The sequence below is a fragment of the Chiloscyllium punctatum genome, chromosome 7, assembly GCF_047496795.1.
Source record: "Chiloscyllium punctatum isolate Juve2018m chromosome 7, sChiPun1.3, whole genome shotgun sequence".
Taxonomy (NCBI): Eukaryota; Metazoa; Chordata; class Chondrichthyes; order Orectolobiformes; family Hemiscylliidae; genus Chiloscyllium; species Chiloscyllium punctatum.
The window spans coordinates 74,074,755-74,090,369 of NC_092745.1; the positions used below are offsets into that span (position 1 = coordinate 74,074,755).

General features: G+C 38.0%; 1 protein-coding gene across 2 annotated transcripts in view; it reads left to right on the plus strand.

The window, feature by feature from the left end:
* Positions 1-15,615, plus strand: part of pgm1 (phosphoglucomutase 1) — a 79,229-nt gene that overhangs the window by 21,047 nt on the left and 42,567 nt on the right. The window contains exon 1 of one of the 2 annotated variants that reach the window (XM_072574043.1): positions 8,063-8,676. The exons of the other annotated variant lie outside the window; for it this stretch is intronic. Coding sequence (XP_072430144.1) covers positions 8,419-8,676 — 258 coding nt within the window. The 5' untranslated portion in view covers positions 8,063-8,418. Of the gene's footprint in view, positions 1-8,062; positions 8,677-15,615 lie in introns of those variants that run through there. 2 annotated transcript variants of the gene reach the window in all.

Here is a 15,615-nt window from a genome sequence, read left to right on the forward strand (position 1 = left end):
GTAGAAAAGGTTTAAAACTTTAGTGGAGATAGATTGTCAAATTTGGAAAGGTAAGTTAGAATATGGTCAAGCCAAAAGCGAAAGATGTATTTTATCTAAGATTAATTGAAAAACTTCAGCTAGAGGTCATAAATAAATAAAGGAGAAAAAACAACCTCAATTATCCGAACATCAATTATCTGAATTTCAGATTATCTGAACAAGATCTCCAAGGTTCCGTAAAAACAGCATTAGGCAACTTGGCAATTACCAGTTAAGCAGCATTATGGGGTGCATTGCCAGATAATCGGGGCGTGTTCAATTAACCAGCATTCACATAACATTTGATTGTAAACAAATGGTAATCAGTTAAACGGCATTATGGCATGCATTGCCAGATAACTTGCACTCAAAAATTACTGCTTGTTTATGATCAGATTAGCTATCCAAACAAAATACTCTCCGCCTGTCTCGTTTGGATAATTGAGGTTGTACTCTATTTAAATGTATGTAAAATTCAAACAAATATTGAAAACACAAAAACAGAAATATTGCTTAGACAAATAGTATAATCTGATAGCCGTTGCAGAATGATGTATTAGGACCTGAATATTGAAGGGTGCAGGACAACCAGGAAGTATTAGGAGAGAGGGTGGAAACATTAATTGGTGATTGAATTTGCACAAAAGAGGGATGACCTAAGTTCAGGATACCAGGATGTAGAAGTGGTTTAGGTAGAGATAAGAAATTATGGAAGCAAGAAATCACTTATTGGTGTGGTGTACAGAACCCAAACTGAAGCCTTACAATAGGATGGAGTATACAAAAAGATAATGGGAGCTTGTCAGAAAGATGTGGCGATAATCATGAGGGATTTTAATCTACATCTAGACTTGGAAAATTATATTGGCAGAGGAAGCTGAGGTGAGAAGTTCATGGAATGTTCTTGGGATAGCTTCTTAGAACAGAACATTCTGGATCTGATCATAGAGCAAGCTTTTTGAGACTTGGTATCGTGCAATGAGACAGGATGAGCTAGTGATCTCATAGTGAAGATACCTCCATGTAACAGTGATCATATGATTGGTTGAATCTTAGTTTTAATTTTAATCCTCAAGAAGGGAGTGGGCCAAAATCTATTTATTGCAAAGATGTCACAAAATTTAGACAAACTAGAGGAAAAAAAAGATTCACTTAACGATTAATGATGAGGGAAAATTAGAGCAAATGAGAAAGCTGGCCCTAAACAAAAAAAACAGTACGTGCCATTTGATAATTAAAAATAGAAAGATTAAAAAAGTCAGCGTTGGGCCTACTGAAAGTGAACTGGGGAATTGATTAATGGAAAATCAGAGATGACAGCTGAATTAAACAGGTATTTGCATCTTTGTTGTGGAACATTCAAGGATAATCCGATAAATAGCTATCCATTAGGAAAAGAAAAAAGTATTTTCATAGATCATAGAAGTGTTATGGTGCAGAAGGAGGCCATTTGGTCCATCATGTCTGTACCAGCTCATTAAATATGTCTTGTTTATCTAGTGCCAATCTCGTGCCTTTTACCCATAACCTTGCACATTAATTTTATTGAAACAATGCCACCTTGAATGCCTCAGTTAAAACTGCCTCCTCCACATTTCCAGGCATTACATTCCATACCTTTACTACTCAGTGAAAAGACTTTTTTCAGACAGTTTTTCCAATGGTTGTCCCACCTGTCTTTATTCTCCTGCAGTTGTTAAAATTTTAACTAACAACTTTAACTAATATGTTACTATTTTTTTGAAGAGGTGTGAATTATTGTAAAAATAAACCAGACTTTTCCTCACCTCACGCTTGCTTCTTTTGTTAAATCTATGCCCTCTTGTTCTTTTTTATGAACAGAAACAGTTTATAGACTCAGAAACATACAGCACAGAAACAGATCCTTCGGTCCAAATCATTCATGCCGACTAGCTTTCCTAAATTAAACTAGGAGAAACTAAACTAGTCCCACTTGCCTGTGTTCAGCCCCTAACCTTCTCTAACCTTTCCTATTCATATACTGTCCAAATGTCTTTTAAATATTGGTAACTGTACTCTGTCCAGCTCTCTCATTCTTCTAAATCCCAGTGAGTATAGTCCTGACCAATCCAATCTCTCTTTACTGTATATGTCTTGTCTGCTGTCCCAGAAATCAGTCTGATAAACCTCTACTACACTCCTTCCATAGCCAGAACTTCCTTCTACACATAAGGAAACCAAAACTGCACAGATTACACCCAGGCCATGTACAATTGCAGTAAGACATCTCTGCCCCTATACTCGAATCCATTTGCTATGAAGGCCAACATACCATTTGCACTTTTCACCGCTTGCTGAATGTTTACTTTCAGCAACTAGTGTACAAGTTGCATCTTCTCTTCCCAATCTGTTGCCATTCAGATAATAATTTGTCATGTTTTTGCTCCTAAATTAGATAACCTCATATTTTAGCCATGTTATACTTCCTCTCCCAATGCATTTACCCACTCATTTAACTTATCCAAATCACATTGAAGCATCTCTGCATCTTCCTCACAGTCCACTGTTCCATCCAGATTTGTGTCATCTGCAAACTTAGAGATATTACATGTAGTTCCCTCCTCTGAATTATTAATTTTATACTCTTCAAAGCTTTAAGCTAAATACATAAACAAGTATTACTGAAATTCATTTGTGATCTCTTAAAATAAACAATTAACATATAACACAGAAAATGAAGAGTGATTTACAAAATATTGTAATTACTTGTATATTGCCAGAAGGCCAGCTAAAATCTGGGTTTGGATTGTACAAGTAGGAAAAGGTCAGGGACTAAGTAGTAAACCTCCATTTTATGACATTGTTTTGCACATTAATTCAAGGAATAAATTACCCTTTGTTTTTGTAACTGAGAAATTACACGGTGCAGTGAGATAGAGGAGAAGGTATTAAAATATATTAATTATAATTTTTGAATCTGCCCAGTTTTACCATTGTGCCGCATGATGAAATGTTAGGAGTTAGTTGATGTTGGTCACTTCTGACCAAATTATTTCTGCGATTTCATTGGAGAATTCTGAGTACAGATTAAGTGTGTCTGCAAATCCACAGTCATATATCATCCTGGGAGTGATCCTTCTATGTTTTGATGCATTGATTTCTTCTGTAGCTTTGGTCATGTTAGGTTAACTATATCATTGTATGGGTGATGGATGGCGACTTTAAAGGGGAACATTTGTTTCAATTTTCCCCTTAAAGTATCCTCTGGGTAACAATGCAATAGGATGAGTCAGAAAGAACTGTATCTCACATGAGTTGGAGAAATACTCAATGATGTTGAACAGGCAAGCTGGCCAAATTGCAGCTTTTGGGAGATAATATTCTGTTTTGATCTTTCACTTCTCATCTACAGGGGGGAAGCATAACAAAACTGATTGCTTCTCTGGAAAAACAAAAATGAATAAAGCTGGTGTTTGCAAGGATCTTTAAAAAGTTAAATTTTCATCCTCTGCCTTAATAACTATTTCCTGCAATGTAAATGATCAATTTCAGCAAATACATAAGTCAGCAATGAAAATTTGAGATATTACATTTGTTTAAATAACTTTTTGTGATTGAGTTAATGACTGTACGCTTAAATATGAGCATAAAAATGCTTTGCAAATAATGTAACACCAACTATTCAGACTTAAACGAATGTGTAGTTTTATGCATCAATACCAACAGGTAATGCAGTCTGTCTCAAAAACCAGCTCAGTCCTTCTGATTACTGTTTTGAGTACAACAGATGAATACTCAATGTTGTATTCCTGGATTTTTGCTTTGAACATCTGCTTAGGAATTGCCCATGCAAATTAAAATATTTTAGCAATTATATTTTATTGGGTTGGAGTAGCATTTGTAGTTAGAGAGCACACGTTTTATTTCAGCCATATTCCTGTTCCCAGTATATGTAAACTAGTGTGGACATGTTTTGGCTGTTGATAATAGAGTCTAGCATTGTTGAAGTTTGGGGGAAATGCCTGGAAAGGATGAAGGTAAACTACAAAAAACTTGTAACTGAAAAAAACTTCATTGAGCACAAGTTTTGTTTTGTGTTTTTTTCTTCCCAAAATTTACCCGAGCTTTGTGTGGCTGCTATTCCTCCTTAATGTTCAGGGAAGGTCCATGCAGATTGATGTGAAGATTCCAAAGTAGACGTGTGCAGGTCCATCTGAACTTTGTGGCATTTCAAACTCATTGCTAGACATGACAACAAGCTAATTACTTCTGTTCCTTTTATTGTTGATAGCCATGAAGATAAGGTTCTTTCCAGAATGCAAATGAAATCCTTACTGTTGCAACATGCACAGTAGATAAGTGGATTTTAAAAGAACAAAATATTTATTCTAGATATTTTTAATTAATCTGTTCAGACATGTTATCACACACCTCTGGAGCAGGTGGGACTTGAACCGTTGGCTCAGAGGCAGAGACACACACCACTGTATCACAAGATATCCCTAGAGCCCTAACAACTGTGAAAGTAGCTCATGCCAGAGGTTTACAATGCCACTGAGAGATACAAGAGCTAACTAAAACAAAATTATCATTCAAATAGATAATGTGGAAACATAAAATAAATTATGGTACAAAATTATACCTTTGTCTCTCATATCATTGCTTGTTTTTACACTAGGTACCTTTCTTCCTATAAACCATATAGCCACTTTTTGACATCGGCAAACTTTTTAATTCTGTCATTTACAAATAAGTTATTGACTTTAAACTAAGAAACAGCAAGAGATCCAGTTTGCAGAACTCAGTTGGAAACATTCAGCCAGTCGTAAAAATACCTGTAACCCATTATCCATTGCTTCCTGCCACTGAGTCAATTTTGGATCCAAATTCCATGAGCTTTTAATTTTTGACTAATCAGTCTTGCAGAACCTTGAGGAAAGCGTTGCTAAAATCCATGTGGACTGCAATAAACATACAATGCATTCATTGAGCCTCCCTATTACCATCTCAAAAAACAATTTCTGAGCAGCTGTTCAGCATAGTTGTATTCCAAATTTGGTGGTTGATTCCCACAAGTTATTCTACCAGACCATACTTTAATCTTCTGAGCAAGGGTCATTCAACCCGAAACATTAACTTTGATTTCTCTCTGAACTTTTCCACCAATTTCTGTTTTTGTTTCTGGTTTACAACATTATTTAGGTTTATACTTAAATCTTTAAGGTTTGATTTTCAGTGTGGTAGATCAACATCAAATTGTTAGGAATTGAGGCTATAGTACAAGGAAAGTGGGACGATCTCCAATCCAAAAGAGAGCCTTTTATGTAATTAATACTGTAAGAACTGTTGTTCTGTACAACTTAGAGTCATGAAATTATGTAGGTAAGAATTTAGCAAATCCCACTCCCCCAGGTCCTTTCTTCATGGCCCTTATTTTTATCCTTTAGGTACTTATTCAATTACATTTAGAAATCCCTCTCTCAAACAGTGCTGTGCAGATCATAGCCACTGCTGTTTTAAAAATTCCTTCCTGACTTTGTCTTTGGGTCTTTGTTTATGTGTTCTGTGTCTTCAATTCTCCATACCTTTTACCAATTTCTCTCTATCCACTTTATCTGGAAGGGTATTTTTAAACCCAGCCAAACACCCCAGGCTGAATATCATTGCATAGCAGGGGCAGGTGGTAAAATGGAGAGATTCCTGGTCAGCCATGGGATGCAAAAGGAACATTGGAGCCTCTGATGACATATTCCATCATTCCAGACTACAAAATTTATGTAAAAAGTACACTTTTCCATGGCAACTTGGGTCTTTGCATTGACTGTAACACATCAACGCCACTCTGACTCATGATTTTTGAATACGCTATCAAATTTCCTCTTAATATTCTTTCCCAAAAGAGAACAGCCTCAGCTTCTCTGGCTATTTACAAAACTGAAAGCTTTTCTCTCTGAAAGGTGTAAGGTTTTCTCCATCCTGTTAATATCCTTCATATAATTTGGTGACAAATTTGGTCACAGTACTCAAACTGAGGCCAACCCAGTGTTTTAAGATTAAAGGTGATCTCAGGTTCTTAGCTTTTGTATTCTCTAAATCTATTTATAAAATATAGGATTCCTCTATACCTTTTTAATCATGTTCTCACTTTTGCTGCTACCTTCAATGATTTGTGTTCACATATACCCAGATCTGTCTCTTCCTTCTCCCCCTTTAGAATTATACCCTTTGGTTTACATTGACCCTCTTTATTCTTTTCAAAACGTACTTCACCACTTACCTGCCCATTAGAAGATTCAATTGAGATGGGTAATTTATCCAGGTTGCTGTAATGAATAATGTCAGGAAACAGCTTGTAACTTTGTTTTGAGATCTTTCTAACATTGTTCTAATATTTATAAAGCTTGGCTTATTTCTTTGCTTCTGTCATAAACTTCTTTTCTGTCAAAGAAGCTCTGGAGTCTTGTGTGGTAGTTACAGTGACTCTCAACCATATTAACTAAAATAATTTTTAAAATCTGTGGAGCCAGATTTCATTCTGGAATTTGACTTTCCAAAGTACCATCAGCTGCGATCATAACAAAATAAAAGATCAAGAAAGTCAAAGGTCCTAATACCAACTCCTGGGGAACACCATTGTATACCTTTCTTCAGTACAAAAAGAAATCCATTAAAAGGACCTTTTTTAGTTCCTGTGGTTCAACCTGACTTCTTATCCATGCCACTAGTGTCTCTTTTACTCCATGGATTTCAACTTTGCTGGCAGGCTATTTTGTGATGGACTTTCAAATTACTTTGAAAGTCCATTCACCATGTGTAACCTCATCAAAAAAACTGAATGAAGTTACAATAAAGTTCTGCTGGTCACAAAATGTGTTTCCATGGAAAGTGCAACACTCTGATTTTAATGAGTGGGGTTAAAGTGGCTGGCTGTGCACGTGGAAACAAACATTCTAGATCTTCTCGAAAGGGGTTTAAATTGCAAACAATCTTTTAATTGTCTCCGTCATTGGGTATTCAAGTGAATTTGGTATGGATATGCCAAGAAACTTGCAGAACGTAGGTAGTGGTCCATATGTTCCACAACAAAATACTAAGCTTTATGGTGGGAAAATGATGTGGAGATTCTGGAAACATGTCTCCTCTGATTCTACATAACTGTGCTAAATTCCCATAACTGTATAACCTGCAGTTATTAGAATACCAGTAATTTCTAGGTTAACATCTCATTGCAAATTGTGTTCTAATTACTGTGTATTATAGATCTTGTAAACAATGAACTTCCCTTGAAACCTTTGGAAGCAGGAGGTGCAGAAGACAAAATAACAAACAAAATCACTGGCTGGAGAAATGTTGGCAGCAGACTAGAAATGGGGTGTTGAATAGGTTTTTCATCACCTAATATTAAAAATAATTAAACCTATGATTTCTACCCACTGGTATCAAACCTTATCCACAGCACAATTACTGTTTACCAAACCAGATTAGTCAGGTGGTGTCGGAAGTTGTTCTTTAAAAAAAATCAAATGGTTTCATCTATTTTAATGTTTGTACTGACGGTTATATTTAAAAGTTAGTCATTTTATATATCCAGGCGAAAATAGCCCTGAAACTGATTGGAGACCAGTGCAGCATGAAAAAACATTATCGCTTAAAAATAGGCGTCAGCACTTAATGGGACTGATTGGGAAATCTACCTGTTTACTGACACAGAAAAAATGCTTTATACGCCAGTAACTTCGATATTGATGTGGAAGATGTTTATTTGAAATGTAAATTACTCATGTTCTTAAATATTTACAAACCACATGGTCTTTGTGTAGTTTTTTGTCGCGGTAATTATAAACTGCAACAAACAAGGGAAGCAATTTGGACTGTCGCCACTTACTCTGCCTTTTTGTTGAGACATTCAGTGTACAAATTCGTGCTACATATTTGAACACGCTACTACACCGAATGGTTCGGATTCCCTATTCGTTTGGCCCTGGCTCTCCGTGCTTTCACAGTTCCTCATCCATCAGATCGATCTGTCAACAGAAAGCAGCCACTTGTGTCTTGGGAGCCTCTCTGTCTAATGGAAAGCCTGGAAGAGAATTCGCTCCCAACTGATAAGTGGAACTATCCTTTTTTTCCCACTGATTTACAGCAGTCTATTTCTTTTCTCGTGCTAACTTCTTGACAGTGATCTTTTGGAACAAGTGTGGCAACGCTTCTTCGATTACAGAAAGTGTGGTATCTGTTCGAGGGAGCTATTTCTGGGCGCTGCTTTTCTGCTCCTGAACATCTGAATCTCTCGGCAGGCTTCATCCGGCCCTTCACTGACCGATTTCTCCGGAGAATTTTCAGAACAAGTTCTGTACTTTCGCCGTCGATCTACCTCCCTTGCATTCAGTGATTTTCTCAGGTGGCGTTTTATGAATCACCGGCGTGTGTTTGGATATGGATGGCAGTCCTGTTCCTGTAGTGACTGTGCTGACAGCTCCGTACGATGCTCAGAAACCGGGCACCAGCGGGCTCCGGAAGAAAACCAATGTGTTTCAAACCAAGCCGCGATATCTTCAGAACTTCGTTCAGTGCATCTTTGGTTCCATTGATTTAAGGGATCGCCAGGGATCTACTGTGGTGGTCGGAGGCGATGGGCGGTATTACAATAATGCTGCCATAGAAATCATAGTTCAAATGGCTGCTGCCAATGGGGTATGTTGCCACCGGTACAGCGGAACACTTGCCTTCCCGGTGTAGTTTAATGAGGTATACAGAGTCCGTGGGTATCCTCACAGTGCAATGCAATGGAAAGTTTTGTTTTATGGATTGCGAGCATGCGCAAGGGCCAATATTTATTGCCTTTGAGAAGGTGCAGTATCTATATCGCCTTCTTGAGCCTTTGCAGCCGAGATGCACCTGTAGTTCTGTTAGGGAGTGAGTTGCAAGATTTGGTAGTGATGCTGAACGCCGTCCAATCATTGACGAACTCCCTCACTCCTGACCTTTTTGATAGAGGGAAGTTTTTTATTTTGTCTGGCATGTGGGAAGGGGCTGATGATCGGTGTTGCAGTGAGCAGGAGCGTGGATGACCGGCCTGCCGCCGTGCTATGAGTACAACGCTTTAAAAAGGCGGGCGGATAAGATTCAGATCTGATTGTAAATGTGCATTGTTAATGCTGGATGAGTGTCAGTCTTGGCTGAGTTGACATTTTTGGAAACCCTTTGGATTATTGATAAAATTTGCCTTGTCAATTCAGCAGCTGTTGTACCAGGCGGAGTTTCTGTGACGGTGATAGGCGAGGAACAACACCAGCTACAGTGAAAATATAAACATAACAATCCGGAGCAGGAATAGGCTATTCAGGCCCTCAAGGCTGCTCCACTATTCAACAAGATGAAGGCTGATCTGATTGTAACCTCAAGTCCACATTCCTAATGACCTTTGAGAACCTTTCAACTCTTTGCTTAACAATAATCTACCAAACCCTGCCCTAAAAATATTCAAGGACTCTGCTTCCAACACATTTTTCAGTGAGATTTTCAAATACTAATCTCTGTTTTAAAGGGCCAGCACTGATTTTTAAACAGTGACCTGTACTTATAAATTCTCTCATAAGAGGAATTATCCTCTCGACATCTAAGCTGTCAACACCCCTCTGTATTTCATGTTTCAACCATATTGCCTCTTACTGTTCGAATGTACAGCTGATACAAGCCTAACCTGTTCTACCTCTTCTCCAGTAGACAACCTGCCCTATCCAGGTATTAGTCTGATAAACTTTCTCTGAACTACCCTCAATGCACTTACATCCTTCCTTAAATAAGGTGACAACATTGTACATGTATGCCAGATGTGGTCCCACTGGTACCTCGTATAACTGAAATATAACCTCCCAACTTTCGTATTCAATTCTCATCATATATTTTAACATTCTGTTACCTTATACTTATTATTTGCTATAATGCATGCTAACCATTTTGCAAAATATAAGCTAGAGCATCAAGATCCCTCTGCATTTCAAAGCTCTGCAATCCTTTACCGTTTAGGTATTATGCTTCTTTATTCTTCCTCCCAAAATGGGCAACTTTACATTTTTCAACATGATACTCTATTTGCCACATCATTACCTACTCAATCCATCAATAGTTTTTGTAATCTTTTGTCCTCTTAACAATTTAGTTTCATACCTTTCTTTGTGTCATCAGCAAATCTCCATCCAAGACATTTATATAAGTTGTAAACAGTCAAATTTTCAGCACTGAATCCTGTTGAATTACACTTATTACCAGAAAAAGGACCTCTTTACACCTACTCTGTGCTTCCTGTCAGTCAATCTTCTATCTATGCCATTATACTACCCCTTGCATAGTGAGATTTGATTTTTTGCAATAGCTTTCATGTAGACCTTACAAAATGCTGTATGGAAATCTAAGTAGAATACATCCACCAGTTCCCCTTTATTCACAGTAAGTCATACACCCACAAGGAACGACAGTAGAGTGGACAATCTTGATTTCTCTTTCACAGTCGACTCTAACTGTTTAACTTGAATTTATCCAAGGCTGATCTGATTGTAACCTCAAGTCCACATTCCTAATGACCTTTGAGAACCTTTCAACTGTTATAACTTTCATAATAGGTTCTACTAGTTTCTCAATGATAAATGATAAGCTAACTGGCCTGTAGTTTGCTGCTTCTGTCTCCCTTTTTGAATAAATGAGTTACATTCACCATATTCTAATTTAAGAGGATTGTCCTTTAGCCAAGGGACTTGTGGAAAATTAAATGTCAGCAACTTTCTTACTAGCCAATTCTTCGTTTACGTCTGTGCCTGGATACTTGTCAGTCTGCAGCTCCAAATATTTGCTCAGTACCACTTCTCTGGGGGTTGTGATTTTTCTGAGTTCATCCCAGTGATGGCATTTATTTTGAGAGGACTTGAATATAAAAGCAGGGATGCACTTCTGAGGCTTTATAAGGCATTGTACGCAGGTTTGTGCCCCATATCTCAGGAAGGACGTACTGGCCCTGGAGTGTGTTCTGAAGAGGTTCACGAGAATTTCACGCAATGAAAAGCTAAACATATGAGGAACATCTGAGGTCTCTGGGTTTGTACTCAATTGAGTGTAGAAGGATAAGGGGGGATTTAATTAAAACATACAGAAAACTGAATGGCCTGGACAGAGTGGGTGTTGGGAAGAAGTTTCCATTGGTAGGAGAGACTTCGACCTGAGGGCTTGGCCTTAGAGTAAAGGCAAGACTTTTTAGAATGGAGTTAAGGAGAAACGTCTTCAGCCAGAGGGTGGTGAATCTATGGAATTCAATGCCGCAGAAGGCTGTGGAGGCCAGGTTATTAAGTATATTTAAGACTGAGATAGATAGATCGGTTCTTCATTGTCAAGGGTCAAGAAAGCAGGAGAATGGGTTTGAGAAAGTTATCAGCCATGATTGAATGGCAGAGCAGACTTGATGGGTTGAATGACCTAATTTCTGCTTATGTCTTATGATCTCTCTGTCTTCCATTTCCTGACTTATCGCAGCTTCTAGGATTACCTTGTACCCTCAATAGTGAAGATGGATACAAAATGTCTGCTGAAAGAATCTGCCATTTTGTTATTTTCCCATTATTAAGTCTCTAGTCTGACTTTCTATAGAATCAATGCTCACCTTGTTAACTCTTTAAATATATGTTGAAGCTTTTACTATCTGTTTTTATATTTCTGGCTATCTTTCCCTTGAACTCCATAAGTTCTCCCTTTTTATTAATCATGTGGTCATTCTTTGCTGTTTTTTTGTATTCTGTCCTTCTGAACTGCCAGCTGCCTTCGCACAATTATATGCTTTTTCTTTTAGTTTGATATTATATAATTTCTGGTTAATCAAGGATGGTAGGTCCATCACTTAGAATTTTTCTTGCTTGTTGGAATGTATCTATTTTGTATCTATTCTGTAAATATCATCTTCCTGTCTGCCATAGCATCTGACTTGTTCTTTAACCCAATTTGCCAATTCAGTTTAGTCAGTTCTTAAGTTGTTAGTTTAAATTTAAGTGTCCACATGTTCAGTAGCTGATGATTGTTGACAACACTGGGTTATAGGATTTGACTGAGTCCAGCAGCAAGAGATAGGTTTTCTTTGCATTCTATGAAACAAGTTTGTTCTATTTTGGTGATGAATTGATTTTAGATCTTGAAACAACACGTGAATGAAAGCAGTCAGATTTTATTTCAAGTGGATTTGAAGATCTTCTTTCAATTTAAGGAAGATGCTTCATTATATTTGAGCTTTTTTATGTTCAGTAAATGATAAAAATATTATTTTTGAAAAATTTCCTATTTTGGACACTAGTTATTACAAACGCATGTCCAGGCAGGCATAGAGGAAAAGTTGCAAAGAAAAACCCCTTTTATTGCCACATTGAACATTCCCTTTATGCCTTTTATGTTCCTCAGAGCGGTCCATGTACTATCTCTTAACATTATCAATTATTTCCAGCCTAATGCGATGAACTAGGAATTGGTTTAAAACTGAATCAGTTCATTTGATTTGAGATTCTTACAGCTAACAGAGGAAACCAAGTCGAAAAGGGTGGCGCTGGAAAAACAAGGCAGGTCAGGTATTTCTGATGAAAGGCTTATGCCCAAAATTTTTTTTTAGATTAGATTAGATTACTTACAGTGTGGAAATGTCGATTCTCCTGCTCCTTGGATGCTGCCTGACCTGCTGTGTTTTTTCAGTGCCATCCTTTTCAACTCTGACTCCAGCAACTGCAGTCCTCACTTTCTTCTAACAGGAGAAACCATCAACTTGGGCTCAATATACAGAAGGAGAAAGTGAGGACTGCAGATGCTGGAGATCAGAGCTTAAAAATGTGTTGCTGGAAAAGCGCAACAGGTCAGGCAGCATCAAAGGAACAGGAGAATAGACATTTCTGGCATAAGCCCTTCTTCAGGAATGAGGGTGTGCCAAGCAGGCTAAGATAAAAGATAGGGAGGAGGGACTTGGGGAGGGGCGTTAGGAATACAATAGGTGGAAGGAGGTTAAGGTGAGGGTGATAGGCCGGAGAAGGGGTGGGGGCGGAGAGGTCGGGAAGAAGATTGCAGGTCAAAAAGGCGGTGCTGAGTCTGAGGTTGGGACTGAGATAAGGTGGGGGGAGAGGAAATGAGAAAGCTGGAGAAATCTGCATTCATCCCTTGTGGTTGGAGGGTTCCTAGGCGGAAGATGAGGCGCTCTTCCTCCAGGCGTCGTGTTGCCATGGTCTGGCGATGGAGGAGGCCAAGGACCTCCATGTCCTTGGCGGAGTGGGAGGGGGAGTTAAAGTGTTCAGCCACAGGACGGTTGGGTTGGTCGGTGTGGGTATCCCAGAGGTGTTCTCTGAAACGTTCTACAAGTAGGCGGCCTGTCTCCCCAATGTATAGGAGGCCACATCGGGGGCAGCGGATGCAGTAAATGATGTGTGTGGAGGTGCAGGTGAATTTGTGACGAATATGGAAGGATCACTTGGGGCCTTGGAGGGAAGGGAGGAGTGGGCACAAGTTTTGCTTTTCTTGAGGTTGCAGATGAAGGTGCGGGAGTATACAGACGTAAGGATAGCACTTCTCATGGTAGGACCTTATGAGTGGAGTCTTTTAACGTATGGATGCTGTTGTGCTGCAGCTACAACATGGTCCTGGACAACTCACAAACCCTCTCTTCTTACTGTCTTCTACTGATATATTATGAGTATTTACAAATTGATAACCAAAGTAAAGATAAACCTTCATGGACATCAAATCCTGAGGTGGGATTTGAACCCAGAGGTGGAACAGTGTCACATGCTATTCAATCACTTTACCCATGGATGTTGAATTAATGAATAAATTGGTTTTGCATCGTTCATTTACCTCTGCTGTTTGTATTAATGATTACAAGCTAATTTATGTTCCCAAGGTAAGAAAAATAGTATGATTTTCCTCCAAACTTAGTTATCTTTTTACATGGGATCTCATTTAGCAGTTTGTTAAACTTGCCATCAAGATCTATGTTGGAAAACTTTTGCCTAATTTGAGGTGAATTATAAGGCCTAGGAATACTGTAAGGTTATGAGGCCGAATTATAAATGCTTTCTGAAGATGTGACAGCAAATAATTTTTACGTTAAATGTTATATTTATCATTGACCTTGAATACAAAAGAAGAAAATAAATTTTGACCAGACAAAAATTTGGGAAGTGCCCTCTAGTATCAAGATACTTAAGTCTGTATGTCAGTTGTATATCTTTGAGAGTCATACAATATGGAAATAGACCCATCAGGCCAACCAGTCCACATTGACCATGTTCCCAAACTAACCTCATCCCACCTGCCTGTGTAGGCATATATCCGTCCAAACCTTTCATATTCATGAACCTATCCAAATGTTTTTTAAATGTTGTAACTGTACCTGCATTCACCACTTCCTCTGGCAGTTCATTCCACACACAAGCCACTCAAAAAAAGTTGCCCCTCATGTCCTTTTTTAAATCTTTCTTCTCAACCTTAAAAATCATCATTCATCTTATCTATGCCTTATGATTTTATTAACCTCAATAAGCTCACCCCTCAACCTCCTATGCTCCAGTGAAAAAGTCCCAGTCATTCCCATCTATTTTTATTTCTCAAATCTTCCATTCTGGCAACGCCCTGGTAAATCTTTTCTGAACCGTCTCCAGTTTAATAATATGCTTCTTATAACAAGGTAACAATTGAGCATTTGTGATGTAACTTGATTCACTAACCTGAAATGCCATTCTTTTATGAATTTACATCTGATGCTTCTTTAATGTTTCGAGAACGCACAATGAATGAAGGTAAATGATCAGGACACTTTTTTTTCAAAGGAACATATAATGAAATGATTAATAGTAACCAGATAAAGAGTTATAAAAATAAGTAAAAGCATCAATGGATAAAGTCAACAGTGATATATAAATAATAATAAAATAGAAAAGATTTAGGGTTGGGATTACCCTTCAAATTGTTGATATTCACTGGTGAAGATAAGCATGTTTGCTTTTCACTGATGCCAAAACTATCAAGTTGCTAGACATACAATGATTTCACATTGCCTTCCCATTGTTGACTAGACTCCTGCCCTCTGTTTTGCTTAATATTTCTAACTACCTTTAATTTTCATCCAGCTGTGTATATTCCTTTCTAATACTTCTACTTTATATTCATCAACTCGCTTTGAATTACACATGCATGATGTGTAAAATTTCTAATGCTCTTGCACTGTCGTGGCAGAATGATTGCACCTTGATGGTTTCCATGCGATTCATTAGGATAGTTTTTTTCAATTTTGTAAGGACACTTTTTTTGCATGTCTTCTCAAGCTCATCCGGGATGTTAATGCTCTGATGATCCAGCAAACTCTTCTCAAATCTTTCACATAACTGCTGCACAGAATGAAAGAAAAAAAAATGTCTAATGGACACTCATTCACTCCCAAAAGTCTTTTTTCTTTCCCTTTGCCTTGATACTTCCTTGGTCAGTTTTGTTCTAAGTTGGTCTGTCCTCACGATCCTGTATGCACTTCCTTTGTCTTCCTTGGTCTTTAATTATATTACAAATCAGATTCTCCCCTTTTAAGTCACTGTCTTTCCAGGATCTTGATTCTGACGAACTCCTTTT